The 25,135-nt window shown below is 46.7% G+C and overlaps 1 protein-coding gene across 3 annotated transcripts; it reads left to right on the plus strand.

Annotated features, from left to right (window-relative positions):
• Positions 1–906: 906 nt before the first annotated feature.
• CXCR5 (C-X-C motif chemokine receptor 5) lies at positions 907–23,734 on the plus strand. Of its 3 annotated transcripts, XM_045839775.1 has the most exons (3): positions 907–961; positions 11,587–11,727; positions 21,053–23,734. In XM_045839775.1, exons 2-3 carry the CDS (start codon positions 11,671–11,673, stop codon positions 22,112–22,114), a joined length of 1,119 nt encoding a protein of 372 aa, XP_045695731.1. In that variant the 5' UTR covers positions 907–961; positions 11,587–11,670; the 3' UTR covers positions 22,115–23,734. The 3 variants fall into 3 exon arrangements, with proteins under 3 accessions (XP_045695731.1, XP_045695742.1, XP_045695733.1); XM_045839786.1 differs by lacking the exon at positions 907–961 and having other exon boundaries at positions 11,577–11,727; positions 21,117–23,734; XM_045839777.1 differs by lacking the exon at positions 907–961 and having other exon boundaries at positions 11,618–11,727; positions 21,060–23,734.
• Positions 23,735–25,135: the final 1,401 nt, after the last annotated feature.

Here is a 25,135-nt window from a genome sequence, read left to right on the forward strand (position 1 = left end):
AGATTGCTTTCCAGAAGAACTTAGTGTTAGTAACAGGTTTAGGAACCTCCAAAACAACTTAATCTAACTTGTGGCTTGTCTGGGGAAGCGAGGTATAAAGGTTGGTCACCTAGCACTTCTAGCTCCCCCTCGCAGTCTTAAAAGCTTGGGGAGGACCCGAGACTCATAAGCAGGGTTGGGGTACAAGGAAGTCTGGTACTCCCCTCCCTGACTGTCTTCCACCAACAGCACATTCTGACCCACTATATTCTTTTCACTAGCAAGAAGTGGGATTTAAAGGTGCAGATGGAGTGAAACTGAAACTGAAACTGGTTTTGTAATCGACGTGCTTGTGGAGGGAGGAATTTCAGAAAAGGTTCTTTTATTTGTTAAAAAATGTTCTTTAAAGGTTTCTATGAATCCTTAACCATGGGGAATGGGCTCTCTAAAAAACAAGAGCAATGTTTTAAGCTAATTCGGCAGCTTTTTAAGGCTGCTGGATGTCTCCCAGATAAGGGATCTCTAGATTTGGAAATATGGGAAAAAGCAGGGCAGAGAAGCCCTTATAGTCAGGAAAGCTTAGACAAAAAGAGAAAGGGCCAATGGGATGGCCATGGCAGTAGCTCTGGACACCAGCTAGGCCCTTCCCATGGGTTGCCGCAGCTGCAGTGAGCATCACAGCCTCGCCTGGTGAGCCCAGCCAAGGCGCCGGTGTGCATGCGCTCACAGCATGGTGGGGCCTGGTCTTTCTGCCAAGGACTGGCAGCACTGGAGGGTGGAGTTGGTCCCCCTCACCTCCTCCCCTTGCACTGGGGAGCAACCTTTCCCTGAGCCCAGTGCTTGGCACAGGCCCAACCCTCTGGATCCACCCCTGGGGCATGGTTCCATGCAGCTCCTTGCCTTGGCCAGTGCCTAGCAGCAGACTTAGAACTGGCACAGACAGCTCATCATGAAGGGGAGTTCCACCCAGGTCATCTCTGAGGTAAGAGACAACCACCCCTGCACTTTGGGAGGCTGCTGGCATGCTTAATTTTGAAAAATGATTTCTATTTTATTTGCATTTCTACACCTAGGATAGGGGGCATTTCTCAGCCCTGCAAAAGTATGTAGACTCTTAAATGTTTTGATCTGGATGGACAAGTTGGACAAATTCGGCCTTATGTCTTTCCTGCCCCACTTAATATCTGGGGCAGAAACCTCCTCATTCTGATGAATGTAAATCACCTGCTCTTGGTGTTAACCCCAGAGGGTTGCAATCTTGAGTGATTTGGCAAACGGATGTTAATCCTAGACCTAGGAACTACCAAGTCCTGAGAACAAAAGAATAATTAACTCGCTGCTCAAACTCAATGCAGCTTGCAGAAATAGCAGGGGGCCTGTCTTTTCAAACAGACACTTACTCAGGAGCTCCACAGGCCCCTCCACTCACTGGGGACTCAGCAAAGAATGTTAGAGCTTAAGGAAGGAAGCCACTCCACAAGAAATCAAGACTAAGAATTGCCTGAGATATATTACAAAAACCACTCAGGTTTTCTTAGAAAAATGGGAAATTGGTCATAAAATAGGTATCCCCCAGGAATTTAACCATGCTAGCAATATATACATAAAATTTTTGAATTGTGATGATAATTTAAAGTCACGCATAGACAAACACTTTGGACAAAACAGGCCTGCAGTCCCACATCCCTTGGTGTTATACAAAGACCCATTAGGGGAGGGAAGATGGGAAGGCCCAGTTAAACTATTAACTTGGGGAAGTGGGTATGCTTGTGTTTACTCTCCAGAAAATCCTTTGGAACTGATAGTGAAGAGGGTGGAGCCATATCACAGAAAGGGTTTCCCCAGCCACGACCCAACTCCACCCCATTGGACTTTTTCGATCCAGACTTCTCTAAGCTGTGTGTCACCCCCCTGAAGTGGAATTCCAGCCAGCACTCCTGGAGCAATATTCAACATCACCTAAGAGGGACTTTTTCTATCAACTTAAATTGATAAATTGGAGCTAGAGCTACATCAGCAGCTGCAGGACATTCAATGCTTGATCAAGCAGGAAGTTTTTCAGACCCTCCGTGATAATTTTAGCTGGCTAAACCCCCCAAAAACTAGTTTGATGAACTTAATCTGAGAGTGTGGGTCTTTGAACCACTTGTTGCTTACTGATTACAATAATGCTCTGTGTACTTTGGTGCATTTGGAAATTATTTTCCCAGGGTCATATAAGAGACCAGCAAGTAGCAAACTTTGTAGAATCTATAGCAGTCCTAACTAAAAACAAGGGGGAAAATGTAGGGAACTGATCTGCGTGGAATGACAATTGTAGCTCAGCCCTATTGAAAACCCCAGTATGCATGTTGTGGCACGCAGGAGCCAAACCCACAGGTCAGTTCTCCCATGGAAAATCAGGCCTGCATTATACCTAGGCTGCTTTGTGACTTGCTCTTCCTAAAACTCCCTCACCCTGAGTTGAAGCAGCAAATGCTTACTGCATATCTTTAAAGTAACTTCCTGAAGTCTGTGCTAGTTCTCCCAAGGATCGAAGTGTAGCCAGACCTATTACTCTTATCATTCCCTTGCATTTGCAACATATTTTCCTTGTTAATCTGTAAGAAGTAATCGGTAACATCCCTTCTGTTGCTATCTGTAAAAAGTAATTACCTAAAGCAAACCTAAGTATAATGAATGAAAACCTTCTTTGATGTATGCTATTAGAAAGCCAGTAAAAGCTTGTCAAGGCAAGGGTTGGCAGGCTCTCCTCTTGAGAGAGGGCTGGGTGGCTCCAAGGCACTCTCTCCTTAAGAGAGTAGCAGTGCCACCCCTTTTCCTCCACAGGACTCGGTAATCCATGTGAACTTGTCTCGTATCTCATCCATAATGCCAAGGACATTGCTGGCCAGTGTCCGCATCACAGGAGAGAAAAGATGAATCATGAATGACTTTGTTACCAAAGATTCTCATAGACTAGCGTAAGAGTATAGCGCATAAATAACAACAACACAGGGTAAAAAATAAGAATGCTAGATGAAGTTTAAGGGAGGAAAAAATTACTTTAACTTAGGAGAAGCTTTGTGCAGAAAGGAGAAATGAGATGGCATGGAGGATATTTAGATTTTAGTCCAGCACAGCTGTGAGGGAAGGGCTGCCAAGTCTTAGGAAACACCTTGAGCAAAATTGAGGAGGCATGAAGGGAAGGAGGGAGCAGGAAGAGAGGAGACCACAGGAGTTCATGGGGTTGGAAGACAGTATACCTAAAGGGGAGGAAATAGTGAGACCTAAGTTTGGGGAAACACAATAGACCGTCTATAAAAATTTATTACTTCAAAAAAAAAAAAGCAATGCATTTTGACCAGATTACTGAGACCTATAGTGCCAAACTCCAAGTCTGGCACTTGTTTCTTTGCTAACAGGGAGCCTCATATCCTCCTTTGGTGGCCAAGCTTAGTAGCCGCTTCATCATGGCTGCTCTCTGCCTTCTCTTCAGAGCTGATCCCACAGTGTCAGAAGCCCTGTCCCTCACTGCTGTGTCATCATTTACTCTCTTTCAAGAGCCTGGCCTACACCCAGCAGCCTCCATACTGCAACCCAGAAAGCTTCCTTTCTGGGGCAGCTGGACGAGTCATTTGGAAACCTCTCTCTGATGAGTTCTGTGATGAATGTGCTGATATGACAGGTGGGCCAGGCTCACCATGACCCCAAGCACTGAGCAGTGATGAGTTTCATTGGGCCATCACCTCTGCCTTGGGCCTGGTTCACTTTCACTGCCAGAGGTGGTGTACATGCCATTGCACAATCCTGCCTTGGCTAGTTCCTGCCTTTGCCTTTCAAGGTTGCTCTGGGCCACCCAAGGCCAGACCTCTGAACCTACCTCCTTGCTGACTACAGTTCCTTCCTCTAATCTCACTTAGAAGCTCTCATGGGAGAGATGAACTTTTTGGCACTTTGCCTCTCTTCTAAAACAAGCCATGGGTAACTACCCGACTAGGGGCCAGTTCATCTCTTGCGCTTTGGAGGGAAGAGTGCTGTGTCCAGAGTCAAAAGATCTGGTTAGGCTTCCTATCCAACTGGACAGACTTGTGGAACTCATGAGAGTTACTGAGCCTTGGTTTTCTCATAAGTAAAATAGGCTAAGAACTGGCTGGCTTACTCCCCAGGCCTCAGATGAGGCTCTCCTAAGACAAAGGATGTGAAAGGTCTTCATAAACTGTAAATAACTGGGACTATTATGGTTGTGGTTACTGGTTTATGAAGATTGAATTCATGTTATTATTTGCTCTCTTGGCACCCAGTTCTTTTCCTTCATAGCACTTACAGATTTTTATAATTATAAGTTATCATTATTACTGAACAAACAATTTATTTGTTTAATGCCACCTCCTTTCCCGAGTGTAAACTATGATAGGGCAGGACTCATGTTTCTCATTACTTTTCTAGCATCTAGTTCAATGCCTGGAATGTAATGGAGGCTTAAGAAATAATTAACTGATAAGTAATTTGAGGACCCACTGCCCATCCGTGTCACTAGAGACATTTACTAGGCTGGTCTGTCTTGTTCACTGCTAAGCCCCAGGATATAGCAGGCAATTAAGAAATGTTTTTTGGAAGTTGAAATGAATGAACCTTCTTAAATTCCAGTTTTGTTGTTAAGTTCTGTTGCTGAAGAATCTGCCACACTTCCCACTTGCCCTATCTGCAGTCCAAATACCCAGGCTGGTTCTCTGTGCCAATCAGCACACTTTTCTTGCCTCTTATCCTTCTCTCATCTTCCTCAGCTCCAGACCAAACCAACTGCCCACCATCCTCTTTCCAAGATAGGCTTGTACCACCTGTAGATCTCTGCTGGGGCTGAGGCCTTCCCTTCCCTTTCCCTCAAAGTCCTGACTAAACTCCCTTCCTTTCCAAATTCCTTTTTAAAAGCGTGTGTATGCCCTGGCTGGTGTGGCTCAGTTGGTTAGAGCATCATCCCATAAACCAAAAGGACACGGATTTAATTCCTGGTCAGGGCATATGCCTAGGTTGTAGGTTGAGTATGGTTGTGGCATATACGAGAGGCACTTGATCAATCTCTTTCTCTGTGTCTCTCTCCCTCCCTCCCTCCCTCCCTTCCCCACTAAGTCCTCAGGTGAGGGTTAAATAAAATAAATAAATAAGTGCATGTTCACATGCCAACAGGTTTGTAATATAAAACATATTTCTTACTATGGGCCATGGTCAAAGTTACTGAGTTACATGGCACGCTAAATGTTAACTAGTAGAGCTTAAGTTCCAACTGTTAGAATGGAGGCTGAGATGGACCAGAGAGTGCCAGAGGTAGGAGCCAGCCAGAGTCTGGAGAGGCATAATCTAAACCTTAGCTGTGCCAGCTTGGGCTCCCATGAAGATGAATGCTCTGGGAGAAACCAGCTGTGAGTTGTGGTACCTGTTGTATGAGGTGCTATCAGTTGTTCTAGAGAGACATGACAGCATTTGTGTGGAAGGGCTGAGACCAGAGCTGGGACAGGCTGGGAACTCCAGGTTGGGATTCCAGCTGTGTCATAGCAAGCCTTCTCTCTGTACCAATCCTATGTAGCCTAGAACAGTGGTTCTCAGAGTGTGGTTCCCAGGTTAGCAACATGAGCAAAATTCTCAGGTCCTACCCCAGACTTCTAGAATCAGAAACTCTGAGGGAGGGCCCAGCAATCTGTATTTAACAAGCCCTCCAGGTGATTCATTCTAAGGCATAAAGTTTGAGAACCACTTTCTTGGCATTCTGTGTTTGGTGTGTCTTAGAATACCAAGGGTCTGGTTTAAATGCAGCCTTGTTGAAAAATAGAAGTGCTGGGGCTCCAAACCAGGCCTTTTGCGATAAAGTTTAGAGTTGTTTCCATAGTTTACCCAACATATTCATGCATAGTAATTATGTGTGAAGGAATGTTGTGTTCATTCTCAATTTGTGTGCCTTCCACACTGCTGAACTTAGCCTGCACTGGGTCCATCAATTCAGTACGTTCATAATGCTGCTTTGAAAATGTGCTCAAGTGGCATGTGTATATGTGTGTGAAATCTTGCATACATAAGTCCATTCTTCCTCCTCTGTTAGACAAAGTGCTCCCAAAACAGAGCCTGAATCCCATCTTCCTTGATCTTCACATCTCTCCTCCAGCTGGGGCTCAGCTGCACTCAGGAGACATGCACCTGAGAGAAGCACCCACCTCACTCTCTGACCCTGGCCACATAGTTTGTCCCCAGGCTGAGGTTTTCAGACACACACATGGCCCCTTCTAACCTTGAGGTAAACTTGTGTCTACCCAGCACCTGCAGCCCATTTCCTCCCCACAGGTCTCCAACCTGTTAGCTAATGAAAGAGGAGCTATGCGTGGGTGTTGGCTTCCAGCACTGAGAACTTTTACCACTTCACTTCCTGTGTTGTGCTTCTGTGACTCTGGTGTCTGAGTGAGCTGTTAACACTCACGACTACTTCCCACTACTGCTCAGTTTCCACATGTATGATAATGTGATAAAAATAACACTTACAGACTGTTCAGAGGATGAAAGGAAATGATGTGTGTGAAGAGCTCAGCACAGTACATGGCACATAGTGAATACCTGATAAACGGCCCATCGAGGATTTAGGCAAAGATTTCCCCTTAGATAGCCAAGTAAGTGCCTGTCTTTTGCAAAACTAAATCTCTGAGAGAAGGTTCTGTGGTCTGGTGGACACAGCCCTGGGTTTGGTTTCAAAAAGATGGCTTCAGAGCCTGACTCTGCCAGTTACTCTTCCTGTGATCATGAGGGAGGAACTATGACTCTGTCTCCTTATCCCCTCAAATGTATGGCCAGGGATGATGCCAACACTTCCTGCACAAGGCACTTGAGGGTTAAATATAATTAAATGTGAAATTAAGTATGAAGATTAGGTAAAACTAAAGTTAAAACTTGTAGGGGCTTGTAGATAGGTAAATACTATGCAAATGTTATTGTTATTCTCTTTGAGTACCTAGAGGAATGCCTCATGCTGAGTCCTCATTAGGTGGAGACCTGTGGAGCTCTGTTCTGAACAGGTATGAAACACCCAGAGAAAGACGAGAACAAGATCTCTTCCCAGTCAAAGGGAGAAAGAGAGGTTCCCAGGTTAATGGAAGAAATAGGGGGAGAAACCTCAACTGATTCTCTGTAACCCAATACTCTGTGGAAAACAATTTTTCTGTGAAATGTGGGAAATGGCCTCCAAGACTGGTGATTGTACCTAGAATCTGGAATAAATAGAAATTTAATATAACCCATGACTTATAAAGTAAAATTACTGAGAAAAATCCACTTGAACCAATGCTAAGCAGCCATCCACCTAAGACAGACACAAACCCATTCTTGGCAGAACCACCAGTGGCCATTTTGATGAGAAGCCTGGCAATTAATTTGTTTTTTTAAAACAATGCTTTTCCTTTTTCTTTTTTTTTATCCTCACCCAAGTACATATTTACTGATTTTTAGAGAGGGAGGGAGGGTGGGCGGAGAGAGAGACAGAGAGAGAGAGAAACATCAATCACCCACAAATTATGTATGTGCCCTGGAATCAAATCCACAGCCTTTTGGTATACAAGATGATGCTCCAACAAAATGAGTCATCTGGCCAAGGCAGAAGCCTGGAAAATAATTTAACTTCAGGTAGGTTGTTCATTGGATGAAGATTGGGATCTCACATGGTAAAAATATAAACAAGTTTCATATCGAAATAAAATTTGGGCTGCCTCATCTGGAAGCATCCTCCCCATCTGATCATCACACACAAGTGGCACCCCTGCCTTTTCATCTTTCAAGTTGAGGGATCACATCCTAGACATTGCCCTCTCTATATGGGAGCACCATTGCCCTCTCTATATTGGGAGGCTAGTCTGTCTTTGGGTTTGAAGATTATAAGGTCATCTTTTCAACCATGGGTTGTTATTCTCTGAACTTCCTAAAGCAACTTTACAACTCATGGTTAATAGGTATTTATTCATTTAGGGCAAACTGAGTTGACCAGCAAAGGTCAGTGACTGGCAAGTGGGCCTTGGGAAATTATTATATGAAGTCAGTCCAGAAAGTATCCAGCCATTGACTATGAAAAATAAAGACATTTACTGAAGAAGATACAAGACACAAGAAACATCATACACAGGACAGTGACACCTCAGACCCCTTCAAAGTAGGCACCTTGGGACCTCACACAGTCCTTCTAATGGCCATCAGTTACCCCACTGTATTTTCCTGAATGTCATTGACAGTCTGAAATCTCTTCCCTTTCAAAGGTGATTTTAGTTTGGGGAAAAATCAGAAGTCACGGGGCACCGAATCTGGGCTGTAAGGGAGCTGAGTCACCTGGGTGATTTGATGTTTTGCCAAAAAACTGCAGGAGACATGATGCATGAGTGGATGCATTGTTGTGATGAAGCTGTCAGTCACCAATTGCCCATCGCTGCAGCCTTCTGAATTACCCGAATAGTTTCTGTGAAGGAATGTTCAAGCTTAATGCAAAATTTGATGCAGATTCATTGCTCTACTGCTCTACTTCAGTCATTTTGAATGTGACAGCCACACAGTACACATGCTCACTCAATGGTGTCTGTCTCCCCCACTAACAAGCAGAGTGAAGTTGTCATTCACTCATGTACATTCCAGTCCACTCTCCTTCACTGCCAGTTTACATCATGTCATGCAAACCATTCTAATTGTATTAATGATGGCTAGACTCTTTCTGGACAGACTTTTATGTCCCAGCATCTACAGAGATAAGAAGGTATACTTAATGGGTCCATTATACAAGAAGCACCAGGAAGTCAAAGGACTGAAGAGGAGTACTCCATAAAACCCAGATCAGCCACTGAGAAACAGTAGATGAATCACTGCCCTACACCATCACAGTTAAAGCTACTGCCAAAGCCTGCTGCTGTACCTGAATAGTCCTGAGCCTCCCCTCAAACCTCTTTTCTGGTCCTGCAACATATCAAGGGTAATGGACCTCTGTGGGAAGAATTGGAGGGGAGACAGCCACAAAAGCAATTCCTACCTTGTTCAGTGCACAAACCACCCTCCTCCTGCTGCCACCACCACATCATCATCTTTGTTACCATAACCAAACCCCTCATATCTTGAGTATCTTTCCACACATTTGTTCACGCAATCTTTATTATCTCCCATGCCCCCCTACCATGCACCCTCCCTTCCAGGCACATCATGTCTTCACTCCATCCAAACCTCCAATGTCCAGCTTATGTCCTACTTCTTCCGTGAAGTCTTCCCTGAGCTGTGCAAACAGTAGGTCTCTAACAGCATGAAATAGGATTCTATGTTATCATTGTCCCATCAATATTTTTCATCAGGACTTGGATAGACCCAAAGATTGCATGCTTATCTGACTTGCCATCACACTACCAGATGACTGACTCAGGATTTCAAAAGTCATCCATTACAAGCTGAGATAATGGACTAGAACCATCAAAATAAAGTTTGTTAGGCACATTGTTAAGGAAAGAAGGAACCCACAGAAAAGACCATTTTAATTGCAGTTACGTAAGTATGGAATCTTGAGTAAGAAAATCCTTATCTTCCTATATTTTTTCCTAGTTAAATGTACACCATTAACCACAAATCACCCAGAAGTCAAAGAACACACTGAGGAGGGACCCAGAAGCCATGTCCTTAAGACTAACTGAGGACACTCAGAATGTATGTTTTAGAAAAGAGAAGACTAATGAGGATGTGATATCTGTCTTCTGAGGATGTTTCTTTGAAGAGGTGTTAGACAGTCTGTACACAAGGCAGAGCCAGGACCTCTGAGGATGAATTACAGAGAGACACATTTTTATTCAGCATGAGGGATAAGTTTCTAATGATTAAAGTATCCTACATGAAAACACCATCTCTTGAAAGGAACAAGTGGTGTTCTTTGTTCAATACTGCGTGACCATCTGATGAGGATGTAGAGACAAAAATCTTGTATTTCCTGTATGAATCATCCAATTCCTATATGACTTTATACACTATATTCTTTCTCGATCATTACCCTTAGAGTAGCAAAAGCTAAATTGAATATATCAATGGATTGGAGGGGCAGGGATGTTGGGGTAGGGGAAGAATGAAGAGTGAGTGCACAGCAAGCTTTGGACACGGGAATCATTAGGGCCACTTCCTCCTAAAGGTTTCAGGACTGAAAGTGCAGGAGAGGAACTCCCACTCTTTCTCAGAGTCTTCCTCCTGGAAAGTGGTTGCTGAAGGCAGTGAATGAAGAAGAGAGGAAAGAAAGACCCCAACAGCACAAATAGAGGCTCAATGCCCAAAAAGAGGTATCTATTGGGGGTGAAATTGGAGTTCTAAGCAAGGGATATAAGAGAAAAAGAAAGAAGATGAATGGAGGAAAAGGCGAGGGAGGGACTAGAAAGGGTAGAATCCCAGAAAATGGTAATCTGGCTGGAAGAGGGGGAAGATCACAAAGGTTGAGGTGGGGCAGTGAAACAGCAGGTTATGTGTGGGTTCCTCAGTGTGTGCAGTCATTGTTTTTGCATCATTGTGGACTGTGAGGAAAAAAAAATTACCTCTCCTAGAAAAAAAAGGCACAAAGATGAGACTTGAGGGGAAACTGATTAATGTCTACAAAGAGGTTTCTTAAATGAAGGGGTCCTCACACAGGGCAGAGTTGAGGAAAAAGAGAGGGGTTACATGAGCTGGTAAGAGTGGTGGCCTGGTGTAGTAGAGAAAACACTGAATGAGGAGTCAGGAAACCTGGTTTGAAGTCCCAGCTCTGCCACTGGTTGGCTGTGGATCCTGGGGATGTTACTCTCCTTCTCTGGGCCTCAAGGCCCTTCTGAGTAAACATCTACTCTAGTTGGGTAGTCAGCATATCATATTAATCATTTATATGTCAACCAAGTTATTTTGTAGCTAGAACATCATTATTTTTGAGTCAGAAAATAACTTCAATTGTTCATGTCTTTGTGCATGATGATTTGGATAACTTCATTTTTGTCTTCTAATGTTTCAGTGTTGTTGCCATTGAAAACTTGTAAACTATTTCTTCTGAACCTGAGCTAAAGAGAGAAGGAGTTTTACCCAGCCTGCACAGGGAAATGGTGGCAAGTAGGGTGGCCAAGTCTCCCAGTTTGCCTGGGACTTACGGATTTCCTTGAACAAGGGACTCTCTGTCTTATGCAAACTGGGTGATGGTTCACCCTCATGACGAGAAAGATGAAGGTTTGGAGATAGCTTGAAGGAGTGGTCCTGGAAGGGCTCTCCTGTTCCCTTTCTATGTGTAGTCTTCCTTATTGCCCCACTGACTGGTGTGATGGTTTTCATCACAAGGTATGACTGATTTCCTTATTGGAAGGCTTGTGGAGATACAGGGAGGAGAAGAGCAGCCTTTAAACAAGTCACAAGACCCAAATGACACAACTACTGCCAGGAAAGAAGCTGAATTGCTTGACTAGCACTGAGGCTATGGGGATTTTCCCTCTTTCTTAAAAAAAAAAAAAAGAAAAAGAAAAAAAGAAAGAAAGAAAGACCCAGTGGAAAAAAAAAAAGTGATGAGTTGTGAGGCAGGCAGCGGGTCCTATGCAGCCCCAGGAGATCGCACAGCTCATTTGTTTAAATTTGCATTGACAGCTGCCACCTCGCTATAGATATCAAGCAGAGAGTTTCTCAACATCAGACAGCGAGTGACCAGTTTGGTGACAAACAGCTACAACTATGAACTTCCCCTTAACCCTGGACATGGACCTCATAAACTACAACCCGGATGACCTGGTGAGTAGGGACAGATAGCTCATGGTTGCCCAGGCCCTACTTGAAATTCTAAATATTTTGGTCCCAGGGCCAAAGGAAGAGGGGATAGCTATGGAGTACCCTCCCACTATAGCTTGACAGAATCTAGACAGGCCCATTGGCCCATTCCATGGATGAAGCAGGTAAACAGAGCTGTTGACTTAAATAGATACAGTGGGAATTGGAACTAATGGTTCAGCTCTTGCATCCTCCCTGACTTGCTTTGTGACCTGGAACAAATCACTTTGCCTCTCTCTTCTCTCCTTATCTCTTAGAACTGGCATAAGGGGCTAGATGGGAAAGAACTTTGGAGGTTTTCTTTATTTCAGGAGGCTGGCATTGCTAGTTGACCAACCAGTGTATATTTATTCATCTCTTGCTATGTGATTACATCATGGGGGCACTACATTCTGTGTTAGATAGAGAAGAACCTGGTCTTAGCCCTCACATTTGGCATGTGGTCTAGCCAAGAAAAAGACAAATCACTCACCAGAAGCTCTTAGACAATGAGTATGTGCTAAATTGAGGAAGAGTGAGAACAGGTGGTCAGCAAGGAAAAGAACGCCAGTGGGCCAGAGTCAGGGGGTAGGGGGTACCAAGTTGGTGAGAGAACTCTGTATTAATCCTAGAAATGTCTTAGAACACATTGTGGCCTCCCTCAAAGGACTAGAATCTCTAGAGATAAGGTATTCCTGGGCGGGCTAATAAAATAGTCCCTCGACATTCTGCCTTGGACAAGTCTCTCCCATGAAGCAGAGTGGTTCAGTTGGCTTTTCATTGGGATCTCAAAGGATGTGTGTGGGGAGCATCTCAACCAGAGACCCAAGGGTTCCTCTTTCCAGGCAGCAGAGGATTGTTTTAAGGATCTTTTGGAAACTTCTTTGTGGTCTTTTCTTCCTTTTCTCCCATGGCCAGTGGTACTTATAGGGAAAGGACCACTCTGTGAGCTGCACTCTGGTCTAGATTACGAAGGATCCAAACTCCCTCCTATAGCTACAAGCTCCCCATGAGGCGTGGTTCACAGCTTCAAGCTGACCATGAGCCCTTTAACTCACCTTTAACTCTCCCTCCAGCTCCCCTAGCTGGAGCCTATACTGTAAGTCCATCAACCACATTCTCAGACTTGCCTGGAAAAGTCTGCCTCTCACTTGCCAGATTCTAAGGCTTGGAAGCATACGTAGAACATGGGAAGAAGGAGGTGAGGGGAAGGGCTAATTACCTAAGTCTGGCCTCTCAGATCTAATCCCCAGATAAAAGTAGAGCCAGAACCATCTGTCTAGCAGACCCAGTGAAAGATGAAATGCAGGGCCCCTTGTTAAAAAATTATTAAGAATTTCATGATAGCAACAACTAAACACTAAACCAAGCGCATAGGGCCCCATGTGACTTCACGGGTCTCTCAGGCCCATGAAGCTGGCCATGAGTCTAATCACAGAGTCTGGGCAATACCCCAAATCAGACTAAAACCCTACTGCCCTGAAAAGGTAACATGCTGCCACCCTGGTCCCCAGTACTGACTCCTGGCCCCACCTGATTAGGTTACTAGGCATCTGCCTCTGTCCACAGCTTCAAGCTGACCACGAGCCCTGACCCAGTTGAATATCATATAACCTACGCCAGACCTGGCTGGTCCCGGCTTCTGAGAAACCTCAACAGTTTCCCCTAACTGCACGTCTCACTCCACTGCATGACCTACTAGAGACAGGTGGTGGCTGGGGGCAGGGAGACAGCAGGGCATGTTCCATATATCAAAGAAAATCTACAGCCCAGGGAGAGATACCTGGTGCCTTGCTTCATGTCACACTTCAAAGGAGTGGTCTTGAACCAGGCATCCCAGTATGCCAGAATCCCCTCAGTCAGGATCTAGCCTGGAGCCCAAGAGTCTTGGGACCATACTACAGGCTCTGGAGCTTTTCTTCAACCAGCTCCCAGTGCCTTGTTTCACCTGCACTTACCTCCTTCACACTCTCTCCCTAGGGCTGTGGCCCCTCAGAAGCACAGACTCTCCCTCCAGCCCCACCCATTCACAGAAGGGTCTTGAGCAGTTTTGACAGTCTCTCTGACAGTGTCTCAGCACAGAAACCCTGGGGTGGCAGAGTAGAAGAGTGTTGCATGTAGTCAGTTTTCAATAAATATTTATTGTGATTCATTAAAAAAGGTCTTAGCTCACCTTTTCTCTAGGAGTTAGTCTAGCTTCCATCACTTTTGCTTCCTATTTCTCTCCCTATCCTTGTCCAAACCACATATTGGTTTATTTTTCTAGAACACTGGTTTCTACACTCCAATGTTGGGTTAAGAACTGGGGGCTCTTGGCCATAAGCCAAGTGTTGGTCATCCTATGTTTCCTTTCTCCTCTTGAAATCTAAAATCAACTCTAGCTGCTTAAAATGTCCATTTTCTTAAGAGGGGATGTTAATCCCATGAATGAAGATTCCAAACTGAAAAAAAAATCCCTAAATGGCTAAGTATACAGGTCCCTGGGCAAACATGTCAGGGACTCATCCTGGTGGGGAGGTAAGTCCAGGCAGACATAGAAAAGCCTCTGAGAGCATGGAGCCTCCTGTTAACAGAACCAGAAGCTGGGGTGCCTACCGGGGGTGCAGTCATAAACTGCACCTCCAGCCCCACCCTGCATCCCATCCAGGAGAGGAAGCCGCTATAGAATAGGGAGAAGCTGGCCCAACCTCAGGGCCTGGCTTCCCCGACCCCTCCCCAGTGATCACCCCTATAAACTATGACTTCAGTGTGATTACAGCAGCACAAGCTGCAAAGCCCATCCACGTGTAATCTCATTTCATTAAGGACACGTGAAGAAGAGGAACCAAAACCAGTGCAGGCATTTCTGGGCTTTATCTTGGGGGAAGGGAGGGTCCCCCTGCCACACACACACAACCAAGTCAAAAGTCCCAGAAGAGCCACAGTGGAAAAGGCCCTAAGTGGGCGTGGTTGCAGGGCTCAAGATGAGGGAGAAACCAGGGCCAGCCTGTGGTCAGCATTGGAGTGAATCTGGCTCAGGCACACAGACCACAGTCTACATCAAGGAATTCTTGCCTTCCTTGAAGCTGGTCCACTCTGGCACCATGGCATAAAAAGTGGCCATGGATTTTGCACTGAGAATCAGAAAACAAGAATGAGTATTCTTTCAGAAATGACGAGACAAAATATTTCAAATCAATACACACCTAGGAGCCATCTACCTGTCCCTCAGACTATGTGACTCTGTCTCCAAAGTGCAAATTGATTCAGAGTGCCAAGGTGGACTTCCTTAAATCTAAAGACTCAGTGCAGAGGTAGGGTAGTTTAAAGTCTCCCCCCAGAACTACATCCCAAGTAGTACCATGTTCCTAATAGCTGAAGCCCTTGGATAGAGATGGAAAAGGTGTCTGGCAGGCTCACTCCTAAAGGGTGAGGACAAGGAAAGGAGAAGTTTGACAAATGACAAACCAGACTCACATGGTCTTTGGGGAGTGTGGTCCTCCAAAGGAAGAGATGAGTACAGGATGCAGACATCTATCCTCACCCTCAGCCCAGTCTCAGTCCTCCAGATCCCCACACCCCTCAAGCCACTGAAGAGTAGAATGAGAGGGGCTGGCTCCACTCACAGCTCCTGACTCTTGGCTGGGAATACCCTGACAAGGACATAAAAGAAGATGAGCCTGTGTGTGCTGCTTATGGTCAGAGTGATGATCTACATCTGTGTGTAAATGCCTCAGGGCCCTGGAGTCCTAGGTCTCTGACTGGGTGAGCCATGTACTTAGGAACCCTGCCCCACTCCTTGAGGCTAAGAAGCAAAGACAGGCTGGGGCATTCATTGGCTGCAAGACAGATGACAGAAACAAATAGCTCCCGCCCAGGTGCTGAACAATATGAAGATCATGGTAAGAACTAGCTCAGCCCTGGGTAGGTCATGACAGCCAGAGAACCCAAGCATCTAGGGGATGAAAGCAAATGGCATTTGAGGGCAGGCCCCAGTCTTCTTTCTGGAAGAGGACTGACTCCCTTCCCATACACTGGGGCTTAAACATTCCTCTTCCTCCCAAGGACCCCAACCCATTGTTGTACAGTTCTGCCTGTTAAAAGGTTCTTTCTTCTCCTCTAACTGAAACACCCTGAACCCCAACCTCTGCCCATTCGTCCTGGTCTGCCCTCTAGAACCTCACTTAATAAGACCAGCTTGCCCTCTTATCCATGGGGTCTCTTGCCAGTCCTTGAGGAAGACAGGTCTCAAGTCTTGAGTCCAGGACTCAAGTCTTCTCTTCACTAGATTATACACCCCTGTACCTGAAAATGTCCTCCCAAGGTGGGGATATCAGACCTCTCAGAAAACTGGTCATCCTTGTCTGGACCAAGCAAACTGGGCTGGTGCTAGATACCCACCTATAGGCTTCTGGTCACCTACAGTAAAGTAGCAGTAGCACTTCTGGTTGTCATGTCACCTAGTTGACTCATCCTAATCTTCCAGTCAACAAACTCTCAGGTCTTTTTCTCATAAACTGCTGTCAAGCTAATCTTCACCAACTTGTCCCTGGACAGTTGGAGTTTTAAACCTGAGTCTACTTCTATATTTTTCCCTATCAATTTCATCTGGTCAGTTTGAGCTCGTAGTTCCAGGTTGCAAAGAACTCTGCATTGCTCTAAAGTGTCCTCCAACCCTGTCATCCAGGGCAGCAAGTGTAAAAGAGGAGAGGATCCAGGACATATCCCCGGGGAATGTCCCAGACACTTCCCTGCTCCACCTACTTTTAGAATACTAGTCCCTAAATGTTAGCCGACCTTCATGCTGGCCAGTGCAGGGCAGTAAGGCAGCCTCATTACTTGAAGTCAGATGGGGCTTGGAGACCTTAATTATGTAGAGGGACCTGGGTCCTACAGTGGCTCCTGAGGAAAGAAAGAAGGGAGGGGCATAGGAAGGAAAGAAAGGGAGAAGAGTAACATTTGTAATCCCCCCATCTTCCCTTCTCCTGGCACCTAAAAACCAGGACACAGAATGTTCTAGCCCCTCCCCGTCCCATCCACAGTGCTCACAGCAATTTTCTACCCATGTTCCTGGCTCTATACTTGACTTCATCCCAGTCATCATGTTTTCTTGCCTTCTTTAGGGCATGGATCCCTGCCCAATGTGTAAAGCTGTGGTTCACCAGGTACTGGCCTACACTCCACACTATTGTGGCCCAACCTGAGCATGTCTGTATCTATACAGGGTGTGTGCTGCTGTAAGAGTATATGTATGCATGCATGAAAGTGTGAGAGAGGAGAGGACCCATTACTTCTGGGCCAGATTGCCAGCATTGTCCTCCCTCTGGGTGTGAATCTTGGAGAGCACCCTTCAGCACCCCACCGCTTATGGTATTCAGGATTCCTGATTCTTCACCTGCTACCAGGCCAGAGCCAATCTTGCTTGTTTTGGGGAAGGATAGGGTGCCTAATCCCCTGGGTACAGTAAGTGGCTTTAACACTTGCCACTCACAGCCTTCAAAACATCTGTTTGATACCTCCTGCTGAGATGTATTGCCAACTCCCAGTACCCCTCAAAACAGCTTTCTCCCATCTTCCTCTCTCTACCTGAGCACTTTGCCAAACAATACCTCTTGGCAAGGAGGACGAAACTATACCTTAACCCTGCAACCCTCATCTAAACCTGGGTTCTTGGGAGATGGGGCCCCCACATCCCACTGCACTGGCTTTAAATGAAAAAAGAAACCAATCAACATGGATGCTTTAGAGAGTAAGAACTCAAGTGTTTCTCATAAAGCACCTTATGGCCAAACAGGCTAGCTACACCTAAGCCCTCAACAGGGCAGTAGGCCAGCCAGGCTCCCACCACTGCCAAGGTAGGTAGAGGCTAACCCCACTGACTACAAGCTCTGCATCTCTCCTCCTTCTGAATTGTTTTCCTCTGCATGAAGACTGCTCATCTTACTGTTTTCCCCTTTAACTCCTGCTGAATTCCAGTATGTTATATTCAATGATGATATTGGAAATAGCTCCCAATACAGAGAGAGAACTCAAGATAGGTTCTAGGTTGTCAAGGGCATTGGGAAAAGGCAGGAATTGCAGAATGGTAAAAAAGACTGTCTGAAAGCCCACTGAGACACAGAGGGACTTGCCTAAAGACTCACTACAAAGGCCCCTGGCCTTCTCTGGGAAACTGCTCCCAGAGAAGTTCAGGACACATTTGTTGCATGTCCCTCATGTGTAAAACACACAGCCTTGTAAGGCTGCCTTGGCTGGTGTGGCTCAGTGGATTGAGCACTAGCCTGTGAACCAAGGGTCACCAGTTTTATTTTCAATCAGGGCACATGCCTGGGTTGCAGGCCAGGTCCCCATCACGGGGCTCTTGAGAGGCAACCACACATTGATGCTTCTCTCCCTCTCTTTCTCCTTCCCTTCCTCTCTCTAAAAATAAGTAAAATCTTTTTTTTAAAAAAAATCACATAGCCCTGTAAGGTAGCTACAGAAGTCCTATGCTCTAGAGCTCCTCATCTAGAGAGGAAATGGATACCCCAACTCTTAATGCTGTAATAAATGCACACATAATGTTTGAAAAGAGAATGTGATTCCAAATGGAAAAGCTAGGAAGGAGGCAGGAGGATGGGTTGAGTGGAGCCTTGAAGGAGGCATAGGAATTAAATAGGCACATTTAAGGACTGCTCAGCAAAAGGAAAAATTTGAGCAAAGTTTTAGAGACCAGAATGTGCTGGGGTGTTGAGGGCAGGCAGCCAGTAGAATGATGAGCCTGGAAGATAGGCTGTCTAAAGCCATAGAGTAGAAGATGAGGTTTGAAAGGTTAGAGGAATATGTATTTTGTAGAGATTTAAAGGTCCTCAGGAGATATTTAGAACTCACCCTGAAATTCCAGGGTTTTCAAATGAAAGTAGAACCACTTTCTTTTTAAAAAAAAATTTATGTATGTTTATTGATTTTAGAGACAGGGGAAGGGAGAGAAAGGGAGAGAAAGAGAGAGAAACATCAATGTGACAGAGAAACATGGATTTGTTACCTCCCATAGCCCCTACCAGGGAGTGAACCTGCAACCTGGGTATATCACCTGACAGGGAATCAAACCCCCAACCTCTTGGTGTAGAGGATTATCCTCCAACTGAGCCACCCAGCCAGGACTAGAACCATTTTCTTTCTTTTTTTTTTTTTAAAGATTTTATTTATTTATTTTTAGAGAGGGAAGGGAGGGAGAGAGAGAGAGAGAGAAACATCAATGTGCGGTTGCTGGGGGTTATGGCCTGCAACCCAGGCATGTACCCTGGCTGGGAATCGAACCTGGGACACTTTGGTTCCCAGCCCGCGCTCCATCCACTGAGCTACACCAGCCAGGGCTTAGAACCATTTTCTTTAAAAATGTTTATGTGTGAAACACTACATGAGCCAAGAGTGGAGAACTCAAGTTTAAAGGCAAGAAGTGGAGGCTGAAGTCTACCTCCTCTTCCCCTACCCCAGCCCTAGCAAAAGAAGGCAATGGGATCATGCTGCAGAAATGTCAAGCAATTGGTTCTGAAATTGAGCAATATGGGTTAAATATCTTTCCCTAAGAGAATATGAACCCCATTTCTTTTTGAGCACTGTGTTATTTTCCGCTGTGTGAAAGCACTGAAGTTAGCTTACTCCAATCTTGCACTCTCTCACAAACATGACTTTTCTTATAACTCATTTTGCTATTCAATATGAACTGAAAAAAAAAAGAAAAAAGAAAAAAAAGTTTTTAAGTAAATGGGAACCAGTAAACAACTTTAAGCAGGACACTGATGTGTTAGGGATTTGTGGACTGGAAAATTCATCTGTCCTCTGTGCAAGAGATGGATAAGAGTGAAAACCCATGAAGAGACAATAGTTATGAGCATTAGGGTGAAAAAGGGCTGGACTGAGGTGTTGGCAGAGGGATCCTACTGTGGGGTGTGGGCATATGGCCCTGCCATTGTACTAATGTATGCCCTCACCCCCTTTTCTCAAAGCCACCTGCCCCAGGGACCAGAAGGAAAAGACCCACATTGAGGAATGGGTCTGCTGCCACTGAGACTGAGTGTATGACCCACAACTGGGGCCCTGGGTGCCATTGCAATCACCCCTTTTTATGCAGGATTACTTTCCTGGCAACAGGGCAGCATGAGGCCACCCAGAGTCAGGGTGCATAATACCTTCTCCCATCCTCTCTCTCCCAGCACTCATTGATTATAGACTGCTTTTTTTAAACCCACAGTACTTGGTTATAATTGATTTTGAAATGCCATGGAGACCAATGCCATGGTCTATTAGGGGAGGGGTGGGAAGAACAGAGCTGGGAAGTGAGGTGGAGCAGGTGCAAGGGGACAGCTGTGAGTGAAAGGTATGAAAACAGGCACAACCAACCCCCCTCTTCCTTTGTGGTTAGCTGGGTAAACAACCTGAGCGCTGCAGCAGGGAGGGGCTAGGGAAGGGTGGGGGGTTGGGGAGGCTGGGGAAGAGGGAGCTTCCGGAGAGAGTGGGTACATCCCTTCCGCTTGGAACAGGCTTCTTCCTCCCATGCCAGGCCTCCTTCACTTCCTTCTGCTTCTGAAGCTGTCCTTACTGTTGGCAGAGAAGAGGGCCGAGCAGGGAGCTTGCTAGTGATGATAAGTAGCAGAGAGGGAGGCCGGGGCACTGCTGCCTAGTGACAGTGGAAGTATTGGCTCTGGGGTTAGATCAAGTGGGTTAAAACAGACCTGATCTTTAGTGAGACACATTGGTAAAATAGGAATATTACATACCTGAGCCTGTTGTGCAGATGAATTGTATTAGGAAGCTATTACTACAATTTTAGTTATGATGACAAAAGACAGGAATAGGGGGACAAATCAAGAGGAAGCCAGCAGGCCCCATCAGCACCCATTTTATCAGTGGATCCTAGGTTTTAGAAATTGGACAAGATGGTTCTTTGTCCCAACTAGAGCCATTCCCAAACTGAAGTCCTGATCCCAGCCCCTGAGCCTGCAGCCTTCCAAACTTGAGGACACACACACAGGATCACTTACAGGTGTACAGCCCTCCAGGGTTTGTGAAACATGTCCACACCAAGTATCTACTTTCATCTTCATCAGTATCCTGTGAGCAATTAGTCCCTTTTACAGATGAAAGCTGAAGTTGGAAAAGATAAAATGATTTGTTCAAGGACATGTAACAAGAAATCGGGATTTGGTCAGTGGGACATATTGGGAGTGCAGAGACAAAAGCAGTTAGCCTGGGAGATAGGGAAAGTCTACAAGGTAGTCAGGGTCCCTCTCCTGGAGGAAAGATGGGTCCTCAGTTCTCTGCCCTCCTGTCTCCTTGCCCATGCCACAAGGAATTAGGTAACTACAATGACAGCACGGAGAACCCCCTACCGGAAAATCACTTCTGCTCCACAGATGAGGGGCCCCTCCTGACCTCCTTCAAGGCTGTGTTCATGCCTGTGGCCTATGGCCTCATCTTCCTCCTGGGTATGATGGGCAACATCCTGGTGTTGGTGATCCTGGAGCGGCATCGGCAGACACGCAGCTCCACCGAGACCTTCCTGTTCCACTTGGCAGTGGCTGACCTTCTGCTGGTCTTCATCTTGCCCTTTGCCGTGGCTGAGGGCTCTTTCGGCTGGGTCCTGGGCACCTTCCTCTGCAAAACTGTGATTGCTCTGCACAAGATCAACTTCTACTGCAGCAGCCTACTCCTGGCTTGCATTGCTGTGGACCGCTACTTGGCCATTGTCCACGCCGTCCACGCCTACCGCCATCGCCGCCTCCTCTCCATCCATATCACCTGTGCGACCATCTGGCTGGCAGGCTTCTTCTTTGCTTTGCCAGAGATTCTCTTCGCCAAGGTCAGCCAACCCCATCAGAATGACTCTCTGCCACTCTGCACCTTTTCCCAAGAGAACCAAGCTGAAACCAATGCCTGGTTTACTTCCCGCTTCCTCTACCATTTTGGGGGATTCCTACTGCCAATGCTAGTGATGGGCTGGTGCTATGTAGGGGTGGTACACCGGCTGTGCCAGGCCCAACGTCGCCCTCAGCGGCAGAAAGCAGTCAGGGTGGCCATCCTGGTGACAAGTGTCTTCTTTCTCTGCTGGTCACCCTACCACATCATCATTTTTCTGGACACCCTGGCAAGGCTGAAGGCCATTGGCAGTAGCTGTGAGCTAAATAGCTATCTCTCTGTGGCCATCACCATGAGTGAATTCCTGGGCCTGGCCCACTGCTGTCTCAATCCCATGCTCTACACCTTTGCAGGAGTGAAGTTCCGTGGTGACCTGTCACGAATTCTGACCAAGCTGGGCTGTGCTGGTCCCGCTTCCCTTTGCCAGTTCTTCCCTAGTTGGCGCAAAAGCAGTCTCTCTGAGTCAGAGAATGCCACCTCCCTCACCACGTTCTAGGTCCCAGCCCTGCTTTGTTTCTACTTTCTTGGGGGATGCACTGATGCTGGAACCCTTCCAATAGGAGCTAGGGATCCTATGAGCTCACTTTGGCCGGTGTCCTTACATGGGGCAGCTAGACAATCAACATACCTTTCCAGGACATTCCTGCCAGCTCTTCTCCCAACCCTGGGGCTAGGCTGGAATCCAGTGAAGGGAAAGCAGCTCAAAGGCAAAACAAAGGATACCTGTGCCCATCTGAATTACCTTGGGCTGAGGGTCGGTCCCACACACCTTCTCTCATCTTAACCGCCCAAAGTTTGAGAAACAAATTTACTTCTATCTTAGAAATGGGAAGTCATTACCCTCCCAAAACTCACTCAATCATCTACCCAGCTTTCCTTCCACCCCATCTGCCAAAAGAGGCTAAAAGTTGAACACCAAGGGATGGATGGAGGTTAAAGCTGAGCAAAGGCCAGCTGGCAACAGAATGTGGCCTTAACATATCTTAATCTCTAACAACATATCTGCCAGGCCATCAGGCCTGCAGCATATTGACCAGCAGGAAGCTCATACTGACTTAGATCAGGTAGCTGTCCCTGGCTCTAACCAAAATGGTACTGGACCAGCTCCATGTCACTGGGCGCTGGGTGGTTTTACAGACTGAGGGAAGATTCCACATATACTCAGAGAGACCAGCCAGTGTCCTGGAGAATTAAGGTTGGGCCATAAAGGAGCACAAACAGAGCGGGTGTGGGGGGGGGGGGGGAGATTCTCCTTCCCCAGTCCCCAAGAAGGAATAATTATAAACCAAAACTAGCTATCTCCTCTGCCCAGGGTGGAGAGCTCCCAGTTCAGGGTTCTGGGCACTGATGAAGGCAGAGTAGTCCCTACCTGCCTTTCCCAGTGAGTCACACAGCCAGGAGAACCTGCTCAAGCAGCAGAAGGGTCCCAACCACAAGAGAGAGCACTTAACTAAAATAGCTAAAAGTCAGAACCAGTATGTACATCCCCAAGAAGACAGAAGAAAAAGGCCTCTGGGAGTCAACTCATATAGCAGAGGCCAAACCCAGGACATAGGCTCTCTGGGCTTCAACAAGAGCCGCCTGTGGCATCCCCTTCAGCTGCACAGTGTGAGAAGCAGCTCTGGGCAGGGAAGTCCCTAGACCCCAGGAAGCGGGGCCCTGGCCTCGAGAGGACACTACTCAGATGGAACAGGGGAAATTGCTCTACGCATGCTCACCCAACCAGCCCACCTGCTCTCCCTGTTCCACCCCAGCCTTTGGTCTAGCTGGAGTCAGACAGCAAGTATCTTGCACATCTGAGTTGCCTACTCCCACTTAAGCCAATCAGCCAAGTTCCCCAGGAGGGAAGTCAGGGATATGTCCCAGGCACTGTGCTTTCACCACTGAACACTGGGAAAGGTCTGGGGTCTTCCTTTTTCCTCCCAGCATCCAACAGCAAGCTGGGCAGTAGAGGAGCCATACATGGAAGTAAAAAAGCAAGAGATTAGATTTTTAATTTTCTCTTTTTAATAAAAAGGCACCTATAAAACAGGTCAGTACAGTACAAGCAGCACAGAGACCCCCAGAACAAGCCTAAAAATTGTTTCAAAATAAAAACCAAGAAGATGTCTTCACATATTGTATTTATATATTTATATTTATATATATGTATATATATATATTTATATTTATATAATGGTACAAAATGGCTGGGGTTATGGCCATGGATGAAGGGAAGTAGGCTGGCCTGTGGAGTTTACCTTGAAAAGCTATTTGATGCAGGTGGGAGAGAATGAGAGCATTGGGCCCTTTGCAGTCTGACCCCTCTCATCTGGGCAGGAAACACTTAGGAGTCAGTTTGGAGAATCTGGGGTCAGAAGTGGGGGACTCACAGGCACAGGCCTAGGTTGAGACAGGGCAGGCAAAGCACCTGGCTGGATGGAGGGCAGGTGGCTCCTGGATACAGAGGCCTGGCTCCCAGGCCCTGGGAAATGCTGGGGAAGGCCGAAGCCTAAAGTCAGCCAGGGAAGAAGTGCTTGACCTGGCTGACAGTGGTCTGAGGACAGCACCAGACTGGGAGAAGGGGGTGCAAATTCCCTTTGTATCACAGCTGCCAAATGTGAGACCGGGCCCTGCAAGTCAGGAAGGCTGAACATGCGGCCCTGGCAGAAGACACCTTATCTAAAAATGACCCCTGGCCCTGGAGGCCTCGGCCAGGGAGGGAACTGCCACACCACCTTACAAGGCAGGAAAGGAAGTAAGAAAAAGAGAAGTGTTTTACTCCTGGGGCAAAGGCAGTGGGGTGGGGTTGGGGGGCAAAACACCCAGTCTTATATGGCTTCAGCTCTGACCAGAGGTGGGTGGGGAGCTCTTCTGGGGTTGAGAGGGAGGCAGTGACTGTGCCTGGGTGGGCAGAGCCCTGACCCCTGTGCAGAGGGCTCTGCCTGTGAGTGGGTGGCAGGCAGACAAAAGTCAACAGGTTTCTCTAATCCATCCTCAGTGGGTGGAGGTTGGTGGGAGAGAGACTGACTGGGCTAAACCCTTTTCCTTCTTCCTTTGTCGACAGAAGTAGGTGACAGCCTCTGGAAGAATCAGGACCCTGAGGGTTACCTGGCCCAGGGCTACTGCAGCAGGCACAGGACCATCCAGGCCACAGGCCTTTCCTCCATGGCTCCACTCAAGGGGGCCACACAGCCTCCTCCTTTCTCCTTTCCTTCATCCCAGATGGGGACCAAGGACTTCAAGCTATGGCTAAGATGTAGCAGCAGGAGACACCAGACATCCACAACTGGGAAGCCAGGGCCCTGTGTCACCTGTGTGGGGCAAACACAAATGCATGCACACACGTTCTCCTGAATCAATCACTTCCCTGGGGGTCTCAGCCCTGCTGGGGCTCACCAGGTTAAAGCCTAGGTGGTCTGACTGCCGTTTAGGGTGGTGTATGTCATTTCACCATTTGGGGAGGAAACCAGAAGGGTATCTATCTTTTATGGACCCAGAAACGCTGCTAACAGTGCATAGGTGTATTAAGACTGCA

This window comes from Phyllostomus hastatus, unplaced genomic scaffold (assembly GCF_019186645.2).
Source record: "Phyllostomus hastatus isolate PE091 unplaced genomic scaffold, TTU_PhHast_1.1 phas_contig_113, whole genome shotgun sequence".
NCBI classification, from domain to species: Eukaryota; Metazoa; Chordata; class Mammalia; order Chiroptera; family Phyllostomidae; genus Phyllostomus; species Phyllostomus hastatus.